The 13,248-nt window shown below is 43.5% G+C and overlaps 1 protein-coding gene and 1 non-coding gene across 5 annotated transcripts in view; one reads left to right on the top strand and one right to left on the bottom strand.

The window, feature by feature from the left end:
- Positions 1 to 4,153: 4,153 nt before the first annotated feature.
- Positions 4,154 to 13,248, bottom strand: part of mfge8b (milk fat globule EGF and factor V/VIII domain containing b) — a 77,965-nt gene continuing 68,870 nt past the window's right edge. For 2 of the 4 annotated variants that reach the window (XM_078530003.1, XM_078530005.1), the window contains 3 exons: positions 10,552 to 10,754; positions 9,317 to 9,472; positions 4,154 to 7,843 (listed from right to left, as the gene is read on the bottom strand). In XM_078530003.1, coding sequence (XP_078386129.1) covers positions 7,700 to 7,843; positions 9,317 to 9,472; positions 10,552 to 10,754 — 503 coding nt within the window. In that variant the 3' untranslated portion in view covers positions 4,154 to 7,699. The remainder of the gene's footprint in view (positions 7,844 to 9,316; positions 9,473 to 10,551; positions 10,755 to 13,248) is intronic. The other 2 variants (XM_078530002.1, XM_078530004.1) reach the window with 1 other exon arrangement.
- On the top strand, positions 12,754 to 12,834 carry trnag-gcc (transfer RNA glycine (anticodon GCC)). Its single transcript has one exon. It is a non-coding gene; the product is annotated as a tRNA-Gly (tRNA).

Raw genomic sequence — 13,248 nt, 5'->3', positions numbered from 1 at the left:
TTTAATGTACTAATCCTACCCCCCACATAGTCATCTATGTCGTTTATATAAATGACAAATAATAGAGGACCCAACCAAGATCCTTGTGGTACGCCACTGGACACTGGCTTCCAGTCACTAAAGCAGCCTTCTGTCATCACCCTCTGTCTCCTACAACTAAGCCAATTTTGAATCCACCTTATCAGATTACCCTGTATCCCATGTGCATTTGCCTTCTTTATAAGTCTCCCATGTGGGACCTTGTCAAAGGCTTTGCTGAAATCCATATAAACTACATCAAGTGCACTACACTCATCTACACACCTGGTGACCTCCTCAAAAAATTCAATCAAATTTGTTAGGCATGACCTCCCTCTGACAAAGCCATGCTGACTATCCCTGATCAAACCAAGTGGAGATAGATACTCTCCTTCAGAACTTTCTCCAATAGTTTCCCTACCACTGACGTGAGACTCACTGGCCTGTAGTTCCTTGGCTTATCTCTACAACCCTTCTTAAATAGCGGAACCACATTAGCTGTTCTCCAGTCCTCTGGCACCTCCCCCCGTGGCCAGAGAGGAATTAAAAATTTGGGTCAGAGCCCCTCTGATCTCCTCCCTTGCCTCCCTCAGCAGTCTGGGACACAAATCATCCAGACCTGGAGATTTGTCTACCTTTAAGCCTGCCAACACCTCCAATACCTTGTCACTCCCTATATCAATTTGCTTAAGAACCTCACAGTCTCTCTCTCTGAGTTCAATACCTTCATCCTCATTCTCTTGGGTGAAGACGGATGTGAAATATTCATTCAACACTCTATTGGTGAGGCCACAGCTGGAGTACTGTGTGCAGTTCTGGTTGCCACATTATAGGAAGGATGTGATTGCACTGGAGGCGGTGCAGAGGAAATTCACCAGGATGTTGCCTGGGATGAAACATTTAAGTTATGAAGAGAGGTTAGATAGACTTAGGTTGTTTTCGTTGGAGCAGAGAAGACTGAAGGGCAACCTGATTGAGGTGTACAAGATTATGAGTGGCATGGACAGGGTGGATAGGGAGCAGCCGTCCCCCTTAGTTGAAGGGTCAATCACAAGGGGGCATAAGTTCAAGGTGAGGGGCAGGAGGTTTAGGGGGGATGTGAGGAAAAACTTTTTTACCCAGAGGGTGGTGACGGTCTGGAATGCGCTGCCTGGAAGGGTGGTGGAGGCGGGTTGCCTCACATCCTTTAAAAAGTACCTGGATGAGCACTTGGCACGTCATAACATTCAAGGCCAAGTGCTGGTAAATGGGATTAGGTAGGTAGGTCAGGTGTTTCTCACGTGTCGGTGCAGACTCGATGGGCCGAAGGGCCTCTTCTGCACTGTGATTCTGTGAAAGATATATTCCATTGAGAAAGAAACCCACACAGTGTGAGATTAACACACAGCATGTGAGATTAACCCACACAGTGTGAGATTAACCAACACAGTGTGAGATTAGCCAACACAATGAGAGTTTAACCCACAGTATGAGATTAACCCACACAGTGCAAGATTAACCAAACAGTGAGTTTTTTTTAACCCACAAAGTGAGAGATTAGCCCCATAAAGTGTGAAATTACGGTGAGAGATTAACCTACAGTGTAAAGTGAGCTCACATGGTGTGAGATTAATCCGCACACATCTAACACCTCTTCCTATGGTTGCATTGATGTGAATCCTATAGCCTGGAATGTTGTGAAGGTGAGGGGGGTCTCGGTCACCGGCTGGAGATCCAGCCAGAGCCTCTTTTCGGGAAGGTCTGCTGCATCTTGTTCCACCCAGGCACATGATAGGTCAATGGCAGATGTTCCTCTGGGATGAAGGACCTGAGCTGCAGGCAATCGGAGGCCATTAGCTCTATTGAACAGCAGTGCCACCAGGGAGGCAGTGGCTGCTGCTGGTATGACACCCACCCGAGGCAGAGGATCGTCACTGGATCCCAAGCCTGAGAAATGATAGTTAGAGGGGTGTGGCAGGAGAGGGGATTCGGCAACAAGGGCAGTGAGGCTGCTCTCAGTTCCCCCCTCCCAACACCCCTCCCCACCCAACACCCCCACTTCCCGATTCCAGGTCCCTCGATCAGGCACTGAGTGTGTTTGAACACATTCCCGGGAGCCACAAAGTACCCCACACTGGTTTGCTTGTCATGCTCCCTGCACGATGAGCTCCTCACCTGGAGCTGTGTTAATACTAAGGATGAGGCCCTTATATGGGTATTAATTGCCGGCTTAAGGGCCTCAATTGGCAGCAGGATGGGAAGACCATCCATGGGCCTTCCTCTAATGGACTTAATCGGGGTGGAGGCAGAAACATGCCACCCGCCCACTCGACTAAATGCCCCCCTCAGCCACCAAACCCACCATGGGGGAGGGCAGACGATTCCACCCATAGTTTAACTGTTATATATGCAACCACAGAAGAGCTGTGTGTGGATAAATCGAACACCATGTGAGGTTAATTTAACCTGGGTGGGTTAACCTCTTACCATATAGCTAACTGTTCTGTTGCTGTGATGTCCTAGTTTACAGGGTATCCTTGGAATCCAGTACAGTTGGAAGCAGAAATAATCAGCCTCATAGTTATGAATATCCTGGAATTCAAAGTTTCAGCACAGTCCGTCAGCTCATGGCGACTGTGGGGGAGTAACTTCCACACTAGTCTAAACACATTCCAATGTTCAAAATCCTTTGATATTTTCTCAGCAGTGTCCCATTAAGATGCCTTAACTCCATCCTCAGAACTACATTACCCGTATGACATTGTTCCATTTTCCACATCAGCCATCCTAAGACCTAAATGAGAAAATTCATGGCGTCAATTTGCATCCATTAGAAGCCGGGTTGTGACTTGGACTTGCTTTCAGGATGCTGGAGATTCCATAAAAGTCATGTTTATTGAACAAGTAGTAATGGACCTTCAGTAGCAACTGTTTAGCAATGGAGTGTTTCCTTCAGACTCCATCCTTCAGCCTGGACCTAGTCCCAGAGAAGAAGGGGCAGTGTTCTGACTCACTGAGCAACCCAATCCCACATTTCATTTACCATTCACAGCGTCTGAATTTTGCTTTAGGTTTCGTGCTTATCATCTTAATCCAATGCTTTAATTCTTTTTAATGTTTGTAATTGGCTGTAAATGCTGTTCTGTCGTTTGAAGTGTTCTGCAAGTCCAGTTCTGATCGGAGATTGGAGTGAATCCATCAGACGGGATAATTCAAAACTGAAAGCGATCTCTTCATGTGGTGTGGACAGTGGAATGAATCAACCTAATGTTCAGGGACAAGATCAAACAGAGTCACATTTGGCCACTTTTACTTTACAATATATTTAAAGGGACTGGCTTTTTGTAAGCTTTTGAAACTGTTTTATGTCTATTCCATGTAAGATTACAGATCTGAAATTAAAGGTGTTTGAAGTTTTGCTGGCATATTTAAACCATCCTCTGCACTGCGATATATTTGACCCATTCTCTCCTAAAACAAATTACATTACTCCTACAAAAGAGGCTTCATTTTGTTTGTTAAGGCAGGTCTCTTTATGTGTAGGAGCTTTGAAGTCTTTGCCCCCCAGCTGCTAATGAACCCACATATTGACAGATTTACCTTACCTCCCAGCTGAACACCTCATGCTGTTATAATGAAACTTGCTGTGAACCGTGTGCTTGTGAATGAGCCAGTGTTTAACAGCCTCAAGGCCAGACTTCTGATGTTGGCAAATGCAACAAAAATGGAAATATTGCTTGCTCCTACAGCTGATTTGTAGGAGGGTGGGGGGGAAAGTAGGGGGGGCGGGGAGGGTGTCATGGTAGGAGGGGAAGGTGTATGAATTATTTTCTCACTTATCTTGAAGAACTTTCATTCTTGGTGATGTGCAGTTCCATACACTTCACAAAGTACTTCATTAGTGGTAGAGCACTTTCAGACATCCTGAAGCCATGAGAGGCACTTTATAAATACAAGTCTTTATTGTTTAAACTACCTATGCTCTTTGCATTGTTGATGAATCAAGATTGTGTGTGTGATATGCTTCAGAGGATCAACGACCATTGTACAGGACACTGAAGTCCAAAAGTAAAGGAAAACTTAAAAGTTTGGGTCTGTCAAAGGAATCAGCGTTACTGGTGCAATACAGAACGAAGACACAGAAAGCTAGAAAACATCATTTTAATCCTTTTAATTGTTTGCACCAATAAGAAAAAAAAATCCAGCAGGATTAGTTCTTACCTAAATCAGAGATTACAGTAACTGGCGGAGTGTTTGTTGTGCTCTATAAACTACTGTACTTTATAGCATAAGTCATGCAAGTTGTCTGGTGTTCAGCACAAGAAGGGTTAATCCAAAAAGGGTGTCCTCATTTGAAAGGCCTTAAAGCCTCTATAGAAGTTTATGACCCCTGTTCCGTAGGCACAGGATATACCAGTCAAGCATGCTGCATTTGATTAATAAATTCAGCTTCATTGAGTTTTGTTGGACTTTTTTGGTGGTGAAAGGGGTTAGCTGAAATGATACTTCATTTTCTGGATAGACTAGGCCCCTACAATTTACAATCAGAAAGGCCAAGGAACATAGGCCATAGAAAGAAACCTCACATTATTACTCCTACTTAATATAAAATCTCATTCAGTAACTCCACCAGAACACACAAACGTATTGGACATGCACTTGAAAAAGAAGAATTTAAAGGGCTCTGGGGAAAGAGCATGTGTGCAGAACTAATTGGATAGCTCTTTCAAAGAGCCAGCATGGGCATGATAGGCTGAGTGGCCTCCCTCTGTGCTGTACAATTCAACAGCTTCATTTAAAATCATACTTCAGTCATGCACAAACTTTGATCCTAAATCACAAACTGCTGCAAAGCGTCCGCTGTTGAAGTCCTGAGAAGTCCTCCAAAGCTCCCATTCTTTCATGCTCAATTGTTCATGATTCACTTATTTTCCCAACTCCTGATCCCATCTCTGCCACCAGCTAATTTAGAACGCAAGAAAAAAATAGATTGAAAAAGGCCATTTGGCCCATCAATCCCACTCCTCCTGCAGCCCTTGTATAAACTATATTATTGTGGGCTCTATGCCTCCCATATAATCACCTTCTACAATTCATGTACAATCTGCTCTCTCACAACCTCTACCTCAATAAATTGATCTTCCACACAAACAATGTACAATCAATCTTGTCATTCTATCCATTCACTTTCCTGAGGCACAATTCTGTATTCCCCAATTCCTCAAAGATAATCAAGAAAAACGTCCATAAGTTCAACTCTCTTCACATCTTCACTGTTCAACCTTGACTTTCTGCACTTTACATTTAGCAATCCCTCAGTACCAGCTGAGACCGTCGTCCCATGGAGTATTTGATCACTGTGTGTTGGTGATATTAAAGTAATTTAAAATCTCCTTGAGAAGGTCCTAGGTAAGGATTGTAGAAATCTCATGGTATATCTGGACGAGGACTTCTAGCTTTCCCATTGCCAGTTATTAGGATACATACTTACTCTACTTCCATTGGTTCTACTCTACAAAGTGTATGTTCCTAATGTTTTATATGCATTTGACATTACAGTGTAGAGGCTTTGAAATGGAAAGTTCCTTGAAAAATAATAAATGCCTTGCCAATGAATTAATGAGTTAAATTTTCTCAGCGATCAAAATAACCTACAGCCCACCAACATCAAATCCATAGGAAAACAAAGGTGTAGGAACTGGTGACCTAAGTTAATAAGTAAGTCAATAAATACCTAAGGATCACCTTTAATAACTGCACCTTGTTTAACTAGGGTTTGCCTACAGACATGTTGACAAATCTTTGTATGGTGTATCACTGTACAGATGATTTCTGAATGGACAATGTTAGCAACATTAATGATGCACAGATCATTCACAAATTCTCCTGCCGTGGCACACTTGTTGTTTTCAGGTGAGCAGTGCAGACAGAAGTGCTCTTCTTACCCCTACATTCTCTAGTTCCCTGTCGGAGCACAGCTGAACTACGCACTGGCTATTGAGTAACAAGTACCTAAGGGAAATATGCAAACAGACAGATTGCAGATACAAGCAAGCAAAAAATATCACCTCCAGGTGTCTCCTGTAAGAAGTATCTAATTTCTCTGTGTTAATTAAAATGATGTATGATTAGAAACTGGCCTCTTCATTAATCCTGCTTTTTAATTTAGCTGAAGGCGATGCCTTTGTAAATTATGACAGCTGCAAACGTGCTGGGAGTTTCCTGCTCTTTGTTCTGACTTTAGGTGAGAGGCAGAGATGGGAGACTGTAACTTGCCAAACCCCTATTGCGCTCCATTTAGGAACATAGGAGGAGGCCATTCAGTTCCTTCAACCTGTTCTGCCATTCAATTAGATCGTGGCTGATCTGTATCTTGATCACATCGAACCATCTTTGATATGTTGCCCTTAATATCCTTACCTAACAAAAATCTATTGATCTCAGTTCTGAAATTTTCAATTGACACTTAGCCTCAGAGTTCCAGATTTCTACTCCCCTTTGTGTGAGATATTTGTTCTTGTCTTTAGTCTCAGGATGTCGCTTACATCCATTGCAATCAAACTGCGCAGTTGCCCTCCCTCAAACATTCAGTCGGGTCTGATCCAAGACTGCTTTGATATCACTCCACAGCCCCATCACTCGCAGATGCAGCTTCCTTTAAGATGCACAGTTTCTTACACAAGCATTACATTGATTGCAATCCCTGAGAAACTCTCTGTACAGGAGAAGGGATCCACGTATTTAGTGACCTGCACGTAAACTGTACCCCAATGCAACAGGGATTACTAACACTTAAGGGTATTTGTTGAGGGGTTAAAGGGGGTAACTTTGACTTTGGGCAATAGCGAATCAGCTGCTTGTTCCACATTTCTCCCAATTTCTTTTGGCTTCAACGGAATGCAAAATGAAAACCAAGAGAGATGTACAATGGACGACTGATCCGATATCGTCTGTTTTACATTGTCGTAAGAAGTTAAAGTTAACCCCACTCAGTTGAAATCTTTATTAGAGATTCCATCCCAAATACAGTTTCATATCTTATCAATGATGTGAGATAGTGAAAGATTCTTTCCCTGTCTCATTGGAGGCTAAGATGGAAGTAGAGGTTTTCACCTATTGATCCATTAGAGTGACAAACTCATTTTTCTCTTAAGTACAACAATCCCAATTGCTTAAAGCATTCTCAGGGCTGCTGGGCCAAGCAGTGCCAGAGATTTCCCCACAGGCTGAGCTCCTAACTTCAATCATGCTGCTCCGTTCAGTTAGTAAGTGGAAGTCTGACACTTCCCCACAGGAATAGGACCACCAATTGTTTCATTTTTATTAGGGTTCTTTTACATAGTGTGGAAATTGAGATAACCCTGCTTCCCAACAACGTTCCCTTGCATTTCTTTGCCAGTGGGCAAGAGAAAGGAAAGGAAACAGCAGGAATTCCCATTAATATCCCATGGCAAGCTGGGAATAGAGGTTCAAACACTTATGGGGACTCGCAAATCATGCAGGGCCGCAGGTGAAGGGAAGGCACGCTACAAATATCATGGGTCCTGTTGCTTTAAAACATGGTCAATTGGTCTCTGCTGATGAAAAATTATCATAAAGTGAAGCTGGTATTCCAGTGTGTATAAACAAGTACAATGCAGAGATGCAGATCAGCGCGCAAGACATATTGAATGTTCCCCTATTGCATGCAAAAAACAAGTGTCTATTCCCGACATCCCAGGAGCTCCACACGGAGTGTGATCCGCTCGTGCCAGGTCTGAGGCAAAATCCGGACAAGCTGTGCATAAAATGGGGGATCGAATATGTTTCTCTTATGGCTGTAGTTGTCATAGTTTCCCTGGAAAACCTGCGATAATGGTTTCAAGAAACAAAGAAAATGTTATTCTTTATTCTGATTACAAACTTTTTATTCAACAATATACCACCCCCATGCTGCCCCCCACCCACGCAACTCTTTTCTCTTCACTAGCCATCACTCCATATGGTACCCCACTTGACTGACCATCCTTCAAGTGTGATCTTAGATAGTGAGTTCTGGTAGACCATTAAATCGTGAAGAGGCATTACAGCCAGGCCTATTAAGATGTTCATACAAACACTTTCCAGCAGGGGTCACTACTGTGCCAACAGGACTGGGAAATCTCATTTTTCCCTCCTTAGCCGAACTGGCTGAGATGAACTGCAGTGGCCCCCAGACCACCCCTGGCTAACTCAATATAAATTGCAGCAGCAGAGTTGGGTGAAGGACCTTAAAGATAGACGCACCTCAGAAATCAGAAGGGAGACTCACACCAAGGGCCTGGGCTGGGATCAAGGCTTTTGGCAGGTAAATGTTAGGGGACAACTGGAAGTAGAGGTGACCATTACAAGACCTTCTCGTCCCACTGAAAGAAATAAAGGAAATAGCGGCACCTTCCCAATTTCTATCGCCACCTTTAGTATGGTGGTCCCAGGAAGCAGCAGTAACTGCGGCTGACAGGAGGGAAACCCATTAGCTTCCAGCCTCACCACCCTAACACCAGCACCTCCCGCCCCATGGGTAGGGAAGGAGTGCCTTCTAGGAGTAGGGGGGCAGTGGAAATCACTCTCAGGGCTGTGAGGTAGATGTAAACTACACCGCCTGAAACTTTCTGACATTCACTTGCTCAATATTGGCTGAAGGACAATTCCCCCGAGTAGCTCGAAATGGCCGAGTCAAACCTGAACGGTTTTCAGTTAAAGAGTGCCAGTACCCAACTCTTAACTAGCACACTTCATTAACTTTTGCTCAACCACCTCTAACAGGGCTGATTAAATCTAGGCAGGAAAAAAGACTTACATTTGTACAGAGCTTATCTCTCAGAAATGTCCCAAAGTACTTCCCATAAAGAAAAATTGTGCTGAAGTGTGGGGACTGTGACATAGGGGAGCACTGAACACAGAATGTTGACTGGGACTCCAGGAAAACTCCCCTGCAGGCAGGATGCCTCTGATGGTGGCCTCGATTTTCCACTCTTTTTATTGCAACATCCACCCGAAGCAGTGAAGCAGGCAAAAGGGGCCTCAGTCTGATATCTCATCAGGACAGACCCTTTGACAATTCTTGGGTACAGTACTGAACCAGTAATTTAGATAAGATGCACAAGAGTGGGGCTTTAACCCACAATCTCCTCTCTAAGAGGAGGAATTGCCAATAACTGTGCCAAGCTGACAGAGCATAGCTACAAATACCTAGAATAAATATGAATGTTTCCCCACTAACATCCTTTGAGGTTCTTTTGAATCTGTTGGGCTTCTTAGCACACAGCACTGTAAATGCATAGCACACCACATTGTTTACCTTGTCTGTCCTTGTGATGCTGTCTTGGTAAATGGACCACGACTGTCCATCATCGCTGTAAGCAATTTTAAAGGATTCTACATATTGAGCTACTCCAAAATCTTTCGCTCCTTGGGTGATGATGCCAGTGACCTTTTTAGGAATCAAGAGGTTAATCTAGAAAAGAGATAACAGATAGGCATCACATAAGGTAAGTCTAGGTGATAAAGACAATGAAAGGTCAAGAGCTCAATCGAGCTGAATCCTTTGAACAGACTGTGTACAAATTGCAAATTTGTGGACTCTATAAGCACGTCAATTTTCCCTCCGCCCTTAATGCCAGTACTTTGCTGCTCCTGAAGTTGGTAACTAGTGCTGCTCTTATATGTTTTGGCAGTGAAAATCCTCTCCTGACTTACCCAAGTTGCAATTCCTCCTGTATGAGTCTAGGCATCGAGTCTTCATGGGCTTACTTGGTCATGGGGGAGGGAACATATCAGTCAAAGCTGTCCTTGTCCATCTCAACTCTTGTGGGAGGTGAACAGTGACAGGAGAAAAGTGCCAATTCGGTGCAATTTAGGGAAACATCTCAATTACAAGCCCCCCTCCAAGGATTGTCATGGAAATACGCAATTATATCAACCCAACATTATAATCAATGTTAATCAACAGGACCTGGAATTACTACTTTCTACACATATTTGTGTATCTATTGTTTATTTCTCCTAATAACGTGATCAGTTTTAAATGATGGTCACAAATGATGGACTGCTGTTTCTGTAGTAACTTGCACTACTTACTGAGATTCATCTCCCTTTGTTTCCAGTAGATCTACTCCAGATTACAGTCGGAAAAAAAGGAAGTCTTTCAATTGTTCCAGCTTGTTTCATTGCTGTGATAGGCAGTCTTTTTAATCCTAATTACCTACCTTCTCCTCACATTACTTTAGTCCCTTAGTTGCCAAGAAAGCATTGATCTCCCCCTTTTAAACACATTAAGTGATTTTACATTCACGACCTTCAGGGACAGTGCATTTCATGCAAACCTTTGTATGAAGATTTTTTCTGGATCGACATTTTACAAGCTCAGCTCAAATTCTAGAATTAGGCTGCAAAAGTGCCAGGATATTCCTTCAGAGGGAGATTGACCATCTGCCCAATCTTTGCACTATCCAGTCCCCAATTTATTTGTTCACTAAACCGTGAAAAAGTAGACACAATCACATTAATTTAGTCAAGAAGGTTTAGGACCAATACCTGAAGCCACTGTGATTTGTTGCTGAGCTCAGCAGTCCAGGCATTGGTTTTTCCTTGTTTGTCCAGACGTGCTAAGCAAGGTGCCCAGGTAAAAGCGTCAATCCCCCACATTTTGTACGTACTCGAGGCAGTAATCTGATTGTTTCTAATGAACCTTGACTTCATCCCAAGTGGCTCCGAGCAACCTGTTGTGTTTAAGTAAACTGTAAACACAAATTTTTATGACAGAGTGGGAAGTGCCTCCAAATCACTAAATATAATACATCATCCTTTATCCTCTCTTGCTGTCTGGAAGCCCTTTGTCCCAGGCGGCCTCCAGTACTTCATCAAGTGACATTCTTCAAGGGTATCTGCTCATGGTTGGTTCCACTGTCCTACAGTCACTGAACAAGTCAATTTTTATCATGTGAGATTCCAGGATTTCGGCATTTTGGGGATCACGTTTCATGATTCCAGCAAATTTCTTAAAAAAAGAGACCAGGGTTCTTGCTAACAACCAAATGACCCCCAAAATAGTGGGAGTTAGGCCCACATGGAATGAATGCCTGATCTTTGAATGACCGTGAGGCACAAGTGAGGAGCTCCACCCACAAAGAGAACAAAAAAACAACAGGTCAAAAGGGCACATCAACCCTGAACACTATGGAGTTCCTCAACAACTGTTTAGAAAACAGTAATTGGAAAAGTTTAACAATGGGTTTTTTGTTGGCTGGAGAATGGCAAATGGACACAAAGAGCAACCTACAGAATTGGGAACAAACGAAGTTATAAATTGATAAATCTATTGGGTTGGCTCAGCTATGGTGGATCAGCAGTGGGCACAACAAGCAATTCCGAGGCCAGGATTTTTACCTTGTCAGGCGGGTACGGTGGGCAGGCCCGGGAGCATCACGAAGCCGATCGCCACGATCAGGCCCCGACATCAATTTTATGCTGGCTGGCCAATTAACGGTCAGCCAGTGTGAAACGCGCGCTGCGACGCTCAGAGCTGCCGGGGTGGGGGCGGGAGGAGGGCGGGCGTGGAAGTTTGGACATGTTATGAATTATTTTTTAAAAAGTTTATTTGCTGTTGGAAACCTCATCCCACCAACCGTAAGGCTGGACGGGCAGCGAAAAATTTTATTCAATTAGAACTTTAATAGCCTTAATAGGCCTGTTAATTGTCAGCAGGCGTGCTGCCGACTCCCATGCGCACCCACCAACTGAAATATCGCGCATTATTTTACGCTTGAGCAGGTCGGGTCAGCACCCGCCCACTCAGCGCAAATTTCTGCCCCAAGTTCCTGACTGCAATTCATTGATAGTGTGCTTGTGAGAACCATTGCACGAGTATAGAATCAGCCTCTGCCATCATTGCCCCCATGTTTGAAGAACCTGGTTATCTCACTAGTCAGGATTACACTTGAAGAATGGCCTCTTGGCTGCAGTCCCTCAGGAGTATGTTTTTTTTTATTCGTCCATGGGATGTAGGCATTGCTAGCTGGGATAGCATTTATTGCCCATCCCTAATTGCCCTTGAGAACTGAGTGGCTTGCTGGGTCATTTCAGAGGGTATTTTTAAGGTTCAACCACATTACTGTGGGTCTGGAGTCACATGTAGGTCAGACCAGGTAAGGACAGTAGATTTCCTCCCCTAAAGGATGTTAGTGAACCAGATGAGTTTTACAATAATCAACAATGGTTTCATGTCCTTGATTAGACTGGTGGATGAGGAACCCCACATCAGCATATCAGGACAATAGTTAAAATATTGCTAAGGGGAAGACAAGATTAACAGTACTCAGTGTACAGGGAAGGGGAAGGATTACAGTGCCTACATATTACAGCTGAGTCTAAAATGCTATTATTTTTCTGTTTGCCTATAAATTACTCCAAGTACCTTATGTCAAATGAGCTGTTTCCTATTAGTAACCTGACACTCACTGTCAATAGAGATGTCAGTGATAGTGCATAAACAGATTGGCAGACTTCCTCTGCTCCCCCACTCATCTCACTACCATCAGTAATAGGATATCCCATCCTTACCATCATGCAGCAGATTCTGAGCAACTGGGAAAGAACAAATAAATGACATTAATATTTGTGATGAGGTAACATCTTATTAGAAGCCTTTACTTTGAAGTGTGGTGACTTTTGTTATGGCAGAAAGCACAGCACCCTATTTCACCAGCAATGGCCAATCAATTTGTACTTTTTTTGATGGCATTGGTTGAGGTTGGTGGTTCAGTGGTAGAATTCTCGCCTGCCACGCGGGAGGCCCGGGTTCGTTTCCCGGCCAATGCAAAGAGACCTTTTTTCCCTCTGAGTTTGTTAAATGCCCTTCAAAGCTCTATACTTAATTGGTTGAGGGAGCAAATTTGCCCTGGACATTGAGAGAACAGGAACAGGCAGATGGTCCTGATTTTATTCTCAACACAACTGACAGTACAGCACACTCTATATACTGTAGTGGACAGTCAGCCTATGCTCTGCACAGAACCCCTAATGTAGGCCTTGAACTCACAGCACTCTCTACCCAGAAGAAAAAGCGCTACCAACTCTTCGCACCTTCACCTGAGCCAAACTGACCCATATTAGAAACAAATTCACTAACTCCTTGAAAAAGGAATCGGGTAAATATCTAGTTGGAATGGAATTGGAAGTCATAAAAATAAGGACAGGCTAATTAGCAAATTCTTCACCGTGGCTCTTAATTGT

The sequence above is a fragment of the Cetorhinus maximus genome, chromosome 26, assembly GCF_964194155.1.
Source record: "Cetorhinus maximus chromosome 26, sCetMax3.hap1.1, whole genome shotgun sequence".
Taxonomy (NCBI): domain Eukaryota; kingdom Metazoa; phylum Chordata; class Chondrichthyes; order Lamniformes; family Cetorhinidae; genus Cetorhinus; species Cetorhinus maximus.
This window is presented reverse-complemented; position numbering and strand designations above follow the sequence as displayed.